This window comes from Equus asinus, chromosome 2 (assembly GCF_041296235.1).
Source record: "Equus asinus isolate D_3611 breed Donkey chromosome 2, EquAss-T2T_v2, whole genome shotgun sequence".
In the NCBI taxonomy this organism is placed as follows: Eukaryota; Metazoa; Chordata; class Mammalia; order Perissodactyla; family Equidae; genus Equus; species Equus asinus.
The window spans coordinates 34,597,959-34,608,054 of record NC_091791.1 but is presented as its reverse complement, the minus strand read 5'-3'; the positions used below and the strand labels follow the sequence as shown (position 1 = coordinate 34,608,054).

Genomic DNA, 10,096 nt, shown 5'->3' with positions numbered 1-10,096 from the left:
ATTTGTGGCTTTCATGTGGCTGGATTCACATTCACTCAGGGTACAGCAATTTTTCAACTAGTTTCTGGACTTTCTACAAAGGGAATTGATTCATGCGTGTTGTGAATCAGTGTATCCACCGGGGGAAGGAGAGTCTAGAGCTTTATACTATGCTATGTTGCTTATGTTACCCCTTCTTGTGTAAGTTTTTACAGATTGAGTACTTAAAGAATTGGCCCATTTCATCTAAGTTATCAAATTTGTGGACAAAGACTTGTTTATAATATTCTTTTTTATGCTTTTAATATACATAGTATGAAAGTGATGAACCCTCTTTTAATTCTGACATTAGTAATTTGTGTCTTCTCTCTTTTGGGAGGGGTAGCCTAAGTATGGTTTTATCAATTCCTTTGAACTTTTCACAAAAAACTGCTTTGGCTTCATTGATTTTTTCTATTGATTTCCTGTTTACAAGTTCATTGATTTCAGCTCTGATTTTTATATGTAATTTTCTGTTGTTTACTTTGGATTTAGTTCCTCTCTATTGCTGATCTCAATATTTCCCTAATGGATGATGGTGCTCCTGAACACAATTTCTCTCATTTTAAAATCCAAATTCAAGCAACTCTAGGTGATGTGCAGCCAGTAGACCATTTCTGCTCTCACTTTGTCCTTCTCTGTGCTTATCATCATCAGGACCACCATGACCTCTTAAGATTATTTTCTTTCATTTCTTACTGTATTTGCACATAGGAAGGAAAGTCTGAAAACTGGATCATCAAATTATATATTTTATTTAGAAAATGCAGAGGAGAAATGGCTTTGCATTGGTATACACTAATCATCTTGCTTTATTTCATATTGATGACATAGCACTACTCAATATTAGATAGGTATTAGCATATATGATGACCAAAACAAACGTTGCAGAGTATAGAGAATAGCAGATAGAGTATGGAGTATATGCAGTGAAACTCGGGAAATTCTCCTTTAATGGAGATTGGATATTCCTGGATCTTGAGAGAATAGGATGATGAGGAGAGAAGAGGTCAGCGAAGGTATTCCCAGGAAGAAGGTGACGAAGAAAGGAGGTGGACCATGTCCCAAATGAGAGGGAGTTGCAGACATCATCATAGGAAAAGTCAGGTGTTCAGACAGTCTCACACAGGAATGAAGTAAAGCTGATAAGAAGGTGGCACAGAAGCAAATCCATTTGCAACAGGGGTGGTGTCAATGTCCTTTGGATCAACCACAGATTTCAAGTTAAATTTTTGTAAAATGGTGGTCAGGAATAAAAACAGCTCCATGCGGGCCAGGCCCTCTCCTGCACACACCCGTTTTCCTGAAAATAAACATAGAGTAGATACTCCTTGAACACTGTGTTCTGGCTATCATAAAGAGCATATGCAGTAACTATTTGATAAATGGTTGAGTGGATGTATGGAAGGCAGGATGGCTGGATAAACAGATGGACAAATAATGGGCACACATGCTATACAACTAATATTTTATTTTAACAGATATCCTTTTTTCAACAAGTATTTATTGAGCATCAGTACTATTCCAACCATTTCATTAAGTATTCTTACATTATAACTGCTCTTTTGATATTTCAAGTTGCCATCAAGCTTTCCCAGAAACACACACACATTGGTTGCACTTTCTGTTCCTAGTCATACGTTCCATGATCTTTCTTTCCATTCTTCACATCCTCTGTTCCCTGCTTTAACTATACCTACTCTTCATTAATCTCCAACACACAGTGAAGTTTCAATTTTTATGTCAAACTCCTAATTTTGGCTAAGCTACACTTCTCATATTTTTTCAGTACCTAGCTCAAATTTCTTTTCTGAATTTGGAAGAACTGGGTCAACTCTTCAAAGCTCCCATGATGTGGCCCAATAATGAGGATATATCATGAAGAGGGAAAGTGCATAGGCATTGAGATTAGTACTCCTGACTGTGAACAAAGTGCAATTCCACCAACCCCAGGGTGGGTACTATGTAAGTTACAACTGATCACATAAAGCTATCCTGTCTTTTGAAGTACCAAAGGAAATAAAGTTTCATTACCTGCTGAGAAAGCCATGAAGTAGTCGCTCTTCTTAAAGTTGCCACTCTCATCCAGGAAGTGACCAGGGTCAAATACTTCTGGATTGGGGAATTCTCTGTCATCGTGCAGCACAGAAGTCAGTGATATTAATATGGTTGTGCCCTGGAAAGAACAGATAAAGATAAACAGAGTTATCAAAAAGTCATGGAGCTGGAATAAATGTTGTAAATAATTTAGTGCAATCTTATGATCTATAGAAGAGGAATCCTAAGTCTAAAGAAACATAGTGGCATTTTGAGCCAGACAGAACAAGGAATAAACAAGGATAAGTTTAAGTTTAATGGCAGTGATGTTGCTAAAGTGAACTCCAATAGCATTTGAAATACTGAGTATATGGATCCTATGGTACCAGACCTTCTGAATCCATTCTGTTTATCACCACGTGTGGACACTAGTGTATGTCCCATCAGCTCTTTATTTTATCTTTTCATTTTTCACTACTCTCATATGTGGATTATGGTTTAAAGTGGAAGTGTCTGTTGGAGCTTGAAACACCTGGAGTTATCTGTTCATAGGGCTTTTGTAAACAGACATCTGATCTAATTAAAATTAATCTCTTCTGAGGTAATAACAATAAGTACAGTAACAACTATTAGTGCCTATCATTGCCAAGCAGCTTGTTTGTCTTAATTTAAAAATATGAAGTAGACTCCATTACAGATTGATCCTAGCTTAGAAACACAGAAACGATGATAAAATTAGAACAATCATTTTGTAATAGTTCAGCTTAGGATCATCAATTGAGGCAAGTTTTATCAATTAATGTTAAAACTGTTGGGTGAATGAATGGAAAGCATGATATTCAATAATCCTAAATTAGTATGCCATAGATTTTGATTAATTAAATGCAAAAACAGAACTTCTGCCTTGGAGAGATCTGCCAGATACCACTTTATTGTGTGAGAAACATAGCACAACCAATAATGGGATAAGTGACATTATGTGACCCCCGCCTCACCAATGACCTTCAGTGGGACATACAAAGCACACTTGTGTAGTTCTCCTGCCAAAATCAAAATGTAAAAAAAAATCACACAAAACCAGCCTGAGGAATATTTTACATGACTCATGGCCTTGGCTCTTCACAAAGTTAAATATACTGAAAGAAAACATAGCAAGGGGAACTGATAATAGGAGACAAAAAGAAAAGAAAACCAAATTATGTGCTTGTTCCTTGGCTGGATACTGAATTGCAAAGAAAGAGAAAGCTATAAAGGATATTCTAGGAAAGTTGATAAAATTTAAATAAAAGCTGTACATTAGATAATATTATTGTATCAATGATAACTCTTGAGTGTGAATGCTATTATTAATCTGTATACAAAAATTATTCCTATTGAAATATACTGACTGAAGTATTAAGGTGTTGACAGATAAATAGATACATGGATATAAAAGTAGACATGTAAACAAATTTATATACTACATATATATGCACATGTTTTAATGTTTTTAGATTAAAAAAATTTTAATGACATGTTGGGGTGAAATTACACCCATTAAATTTATCATATAGAAGGTCTAAAACTTTATTTTTAAAATTATTTGGTTGTATATTTTTTAACAATATAGGAATTTCTTTCCTTAAGATATAAAAGCAAAAAAAGAAAGATACAAAAGCCAATATATTTTTATTAAATGACTTGAACAATTGGATATTCACAAAGAAATAAAAGGAGGCATGACCATTACTCTGCACCATAAGTAAAATTTACCTGAATGGATCAATGATCTAAATATAAGTGCTAAAACTGTAAAGCTTTAGAAAAAAATAAGAGTAAATCTTTGGGATCCTGTGCAGGCAAATATTCTTTAGATAAGGCAAAAAAAAAGTGCAAATAAACCTGACATCATTGCAAAGTGTTCTATTAGACTGATTGTTTTATAACAGACATCAACAAAAAATAACCCCTGTGGAAATCCAGCCTACTACCTGTTTTTATACAGTGCATGAGCTAAACATTTTAAATTGAAAAGACCAAGGAAGAATAAAATTTTGTGACACTAAAATTACGTGAAATTTAAATTTCAGTTTCAATAAATATTGAGATATAGCCTTTCTCATTTGTTTACATATGCTCTATGACTGCTTCCATGCTACAATGGCAGATTTTAATGCTGCATCAGACACTTCAAGGCCCATGAGGTCTAAAATATTTACACTCTGGCTCTTTATATAAAAGGTTTATCAAAACTTGTTTTAGACCATTATTTCCACCTAGCTCAATGGTCCCAGCCTACGATAGAAGAAATCACTTATCTGATTCATAAGAAGGTAGAATCAGCCACGCAATGTTGCATATTTTTCTACTGGGATGCCCTATACAGGATGGAATGCTCATTTCCAAATCTGATGTAATGGATGGAAAAGATAGGCAATCTCATTCTCATATCTACTCCATTATTTCCCTTTTACCTAGAAATACAAGGAAAAATAAGTTTGATTAAGTATTTCCCTTAGACCCCAATATTAAAAAAGAAAAGTCTTCTCCTCATTGTGTTCTTTGTTGAAAAAAATGAGTGGGCTTGAAATCCTAACCCTTATACCAAATCTATAATCATTGAGGTAAGTTTCAACACCTCTTGGTAAAGTCATCAATTCTGTCTTCTCCAAAGATTGGCATTAGTATTTGCAGCCTTAGCAAAGCCATTGCTTTCTTTCTTCAACAAAAACAAATTTTGTAATATTATTTTTTAAACATAATAGTAATATGTCCTGGTTTCAAGTGAACTGGAGTAGCTTGTAGTATATCAACTAAAAAGTCTGAATATATACAGAAATTGTAAATCTGCTAAGACAAAAATTTGTCTCAAGATTCCATAGTTGGGAGAATCTCAGAGAGGTAAGCTGATACCTACAGTTAATTTTAAGTCTGTGTCAATGTACAAATTTTAATCAAAACAAGAGTGTTCCATCATTCTGACTGCCTAGTAGGAGAGGGATAAACCCTTTCTGGAAGAAGATAAAAACATCATCTGAAACTGCATTTTTTCATACATAATAATTAGCATCTAACTAAAAGTTATTAAGCATTTTAAGAACACAACTAAGTGGCCAGCAGAAGAGGATGAGACAATAAAAATAAATCCATGTTAAAGAACATTTCTCACCTACTTTATAAGGCCAGCATTACCTTGACACCAGAAATGTGACAAGAAAATTTTGATGAAGGAAAACTGCAGGCCAAAAATCTCTTATGAATATAAATGCAGAAGTTCCGAACAAAATATAGCAAATTAAATCCAGCTGTGTGTGTATACTGATAATATGACTATTTAGTGGGAAAAATGAGGCCATACAATCATACTAATAGATGCAGAGAGTCAACATGAAAAAATTATATACACATTCATGACCAAAAAATCATAAAAGATACGAGGGTAAACTTCCTAATCTGAATAAGAATATCTACCAAAGTGTACATAAAACATCGTTATCAATAGCAAGACGTTAAACCTCCGATCTCCTACAGATCAGAAGTGAAACAAGGATGAAACAGGAATATTAACTCAGGTAACAGAATGATGTATATAAAAATTGCAAATTAGTCTAGAGACAAATTATTAGCAATGATTTTAAATTTAGCAAGTTTGCTACATACAAGGTCAACAAAATAATAAAATGGATTATATTTCCATATATCAAAGAATTGGAAAAGCCACTTTAAAAATTTACAACAATAATATTAAGTATCTAGGAAAAACCAAAGATTTGAAAACAAATGCATTGAAAAAATTATTGAGAAAATTAAAGAAAGACCTCCAAAATTGGGAGCATATAACATGTCCATTAATTAAAAGATTCAATGTGTCATGATGTTAAGTTTTTCCAAATTGACCAAATGTCACCTTGATAAAAATTTCAGCAGAGTGTTTTGGTAAATTAACAAACTCTTACTAACATTCATTTGGAAACGTAGACAGCTAAGATTAGCCAAACAAAGTTAAAGAAGAACACATTTGGAAGACTTAACACTGCCAGCTCTCAAAACCCACTATATAGCATATAGTCTAGACGTGAAGCAAATCAAAATCCATAATGCTGCCACACAGTTGACTTTTGTACTTCTCTCATCTCGTATTCATAGAGGACTGGACCCATACTGTGAAAATTGGAACTTCAAGACCACTAGGGTCAGTATAAGAGAAACAAATGTTACCTTAGGGATAAAGTAGTTTCTGAATTTAACGTCACGAGTCACTGCATGGGGCACATTGGTAGGGAGGAGGTCAATGTATCTCTGGATCTCATGCACCACAGCATCTGTATAGGGCATGTGGCTCCTGTCCTGCATGCACGGGCTCCGGTGTCTGCCAATCACACGATCAATCTCTTCCTGGACTTTAGCTGATAAAACACAAAGAAGACTGATGGAAAAAGAGAAAAATGCATACCACATTTTCATGTCAATTCAAGGATACATGAAGCATTAGGAAAGTGTCCCAAAATCATTATAAACATCAGTTATACACCCAGGAATACACCTAGACATAGAGAGATAATTGCTATAATATAGATAGATAGAACTCTCCCACAAGCTAGGTTTAAGATCCATCTATAAATACCTATATATCAGCATACATGATAATACAAACAGAAAAGATGAAATGTTTCAAAATATAAATGAAACATAATTGTCAAGAAATTACAGCCCTTGCATAAAGAAAAACAAAAGCAAAATATTAATTTATACCAAAATAATATATGCATTGAAAAGTTAAATTATAATCTATGTAGCTTTGTGTACGTGTGTGTGTATAACTTGCAGTGGTGCTCTCTTCCTCCAAGTTGCCAAATGCTACCACTTTGAACATCCTAGCACTTTCTTAAATTTATGTTCTATTTCTAAATAATGACTCTCTGTTTCTATTTCTTACTTACCTCTTTTTAGACAATATTTGACTTCCTGGTATGAGAGGTGAGAATTTACATCTCCATCCCTGCCTCATACAAAATACACCCACACACACACACACAAGTCCCCTTGTTCTACTTCCCCTATATATTTAGACCTCAATTTTTGACTGTTAGAATATTTATTTTGGTATCATTCTGACTATATAAACAATGTTCCCTGGTAAAACAACTATGATTATGTTTCATTTTGGGTACTTTCTTGGACTTAACCATGTTTCTAGTTCAATTGTTAATTGTCTATATCTCAATTTAGAATTATTCCCAAATACTGAGGTAGGTGTTTCCAACTATTAATAATGATTTCTCTATTGTTAGGACATTTCAGATAATTCACTGCTTCTCTTTTGTTCTTGGTGTCTCCCCTCACACCTACTTTATCCACCAAATCCATTTTGAAATGGGTATTTTCTAGGCCTGGTGTCTACCAACCTCCCTGACAATTTGATTCTCCTTGATGAGTTCTCCTGATTCCTTGAGCCCATGACATCTTCTGACTTGACTTCAGACATTTGGATGAGAAAGGGGAAAGAGGGTGTAAAAATTTTGTCAAACATACAGGTCTGAAAATACCCTCTGTTTATTAATACACAATTTGATAGTTGCTCTCAAGAATTCTGATACTCTTCTGAATCCTCTCCTTACTTATCACCTGAAAAATCTCTCTGAAAGTTTTGGTGATTTTATTAGTGGTGTTCTGAAATTTTATGACCCTGTGTCTTGGGTGGATGTTTTCATTTCCTTCACTCTGCTATTGTCAAGAGAATTTTCTACCTGAGTCGCAAAACATGGAGGGTTTTTTCTCCAGAACTGTTCACAATTAATCTGGCTTCTAAATTTCAGAAAGCAGGATGGAAAAAGGAGCTAAGACTCTCAGAGCTCAAGAAATAGATTCTTACTTAACCTTTCTCTTCAGCCCTACAACTCACCCTTTCCCTGTCACTGCCCAGTGTCCCTGAGTGTAGGGCCTCTTAGGTTCATTTTCTCTGGAGAGTAATCCTTCCTCATCCTGTTGGGGAAAAACAGTTACCTGATAAAAGGGCATGTTGAAGGGTCCCAGGCAGGGGACCCTTCTCCTTCTATCTTCTTTGACACTTGGTACTTCCAAATACCAAACCTTATAGGGATGTAAGGACACAAATGACTTGTCCTCACTATATAGCTTCCTCTTCTGACATTCATGTTACAATTTCATCCTCTCTACTGAGTTCATTTTCACCCCTCAATATGCTCTCTCTGTTTCAGAAATTTGTTGAGGATTTATCGGCTGTTTCTTGACCTCTTTCTGTGCAACTTTAAAAGGCTAAATCTCATTTGTAACAGGTTATAGTCTTTTCATTGGGACCCTGACACAGGACAAGATGATGTATGTTTCTAAATTGCTGTTCATAACCGTAACTCTTGAAAGATAAATTTCTAACACAAAATTTTTGGTAAAAGATAAAATCATTGACCCTGTAAAATTCTTAGCTTGGCAAACACCACTTTTCTGGGAGCAGTCTTCCGGAATAACAAAATTCCTTTATGCACATCTTAAGACTGAATAGCAACACATTTCTTGTGAATCTAAGTTTGTAGAACACTTCCTAGAGTATGGAAATTATCTCAGGAAGTCTCACGAAATCTCTAGGATTTCCACTTATGCGTCAATAGGCACTTTCCATTTCTCTATCCTGGCTTTAGAAACTGCATTTTCCGAATGAGGAGCTCTCTGCAAGAAAGTACCTACTGTTCAAAGAGGCCTTTTATAATAAAACCAATATGCAGTCCCAGGCCAATACATGCTATCTGTGCCTGCCACAAATAACCTCCCATGAAATCCAGACACTGCTTTATTGATTTTGCTACTGCCCACATTGTTCTTACTCCTCTCAGTCATTCTCCTGTATTACATGAAGATGTCCCATTATTTTATGTTCTCTAAAGTTGTAAAAATTAAGCTGGTTGAATAGATATTTAAATAATGAAGGCTTGCTAGGGAGAACAAGATAGAATATACTTGCAGAGCCTTTCCAACATCTTTTCTGAAATTCACCCTGCTCATTGTGTTGGTCATACCTATGACCTCTGGGTGCTTCAGCAGGAGGAGAAGTCCATATCTCAGGGTGGTGCTCGTTGTCTCTGTCCCAGCTCCAAACAAATCAGATACAGTGATTTTTAAGTTTTCAAAAGTAAACTCCGACTGTTGATTTTGCTTTTCCTATGAATGATTTGATAAAATTATTGGGCAAATCAATTTGCCAGAATTACAGTTAATCCAAATAACTCACATTGTTATAAAATTAAGCCAACACATAAGCTGCAGCGTGCAACATTAGAATAAACTATTGTATGGTATGGCAAGAGACTGTAGATCAGATGACTTAAGCATCATTTTATACTGGTTTATCCCTCACTTGCTTAAAGTGAGCCTCTTTTATAGATTGGTTAGCTATGCAGCATAGTTTTTGCCAGTGAGATGTAAGGAGAAGGCTGTGGTGCCACTTCCTCTATTTTTCCTTCTTATTCAAAACAAAAATGTGAAGGAGGTAGAAGAGACATCATCTTGGGACAAGAGGGTTGAATCATGAAGTTAGCTTGTATACTCTGTATAGGTGAAGAAAAATGGAAGGTCTGATGTTTCAGGGCTCCTGGTGTTTCAAAGTTACTGTACTGCACTACACTGACATATCACAAGATTCTTAGTATGTGAAGTAAATAAACCCACTATTTGTTAAAGCCATTGTTAATAGTTTTTCTCTTATTTGTAGACAAACACAATCTTAATGAGTCAAAACAGGTAGATTAGGGTTATATCATGAAAGATGTTATAAGGCTGAATCAAGATTTTATAATGCTCTTCTTTGTTAAAAATTTATATGAAATCAACATTGTCTGAAGACTATGAAGGTGAAATTGTGCAAAAGCTAATATTGCAGCTTAACCTGAAACAAATCATAGTCAAAGAGAATGGATTCACAAAGACAATATAGAGTCATCACTATAGTATTCCATATGCAACGAAATAGGAGCTTAGTCTAGCAAACAAATACAGGAATGAAAAGGAATATACAAATTGAAGAGACACTACAAACATGAATACAGAGAGT

General features: G+C 34.9%; 1 protein-coding gene across 3 annotated transcripts in view; it reads right to left on the bottom strand.

Moving 5' to 3' along the window:
- Positions 1–754: 754 nt before the first annotated feature.
- Positions 755–10,096, bottom strand: part of LOC139039718 (cytochrome P450 2C19-like) — a 78,049-nt gene continuing 68,707 nt past the window's right edge. For 2 of the 3 annotated variants that reach the window (XM_070486761.1, XM_070486760.1), the window contains exons 6-9: positions 9,066–9,207; positions 6,253–6,440; positions 2,053–2,194; positions 755–1,321 (exon numbers count right to left, since the gene is read on the bottom strand). In XM_070486761.1, the coding sequence (XP_070342862.1) occupies positions 1,140–1,321; positions 2,053–2,194; positions 6,253–6,440; positions 9,066–9,207 (654 nt within the window). In that variant the 3' untranslated portion in view covers positions 755–1,139. Of the gene's footprint in view, positions 1,322–2,052; positions 2,195–2,542; positions 4,509–6,252; positions 6,441–9,065; positions 9,208–10,096 lie in introns of those variants that run through there. The other variant, XM_070486767.1, reaches the window with a different exon arrangement.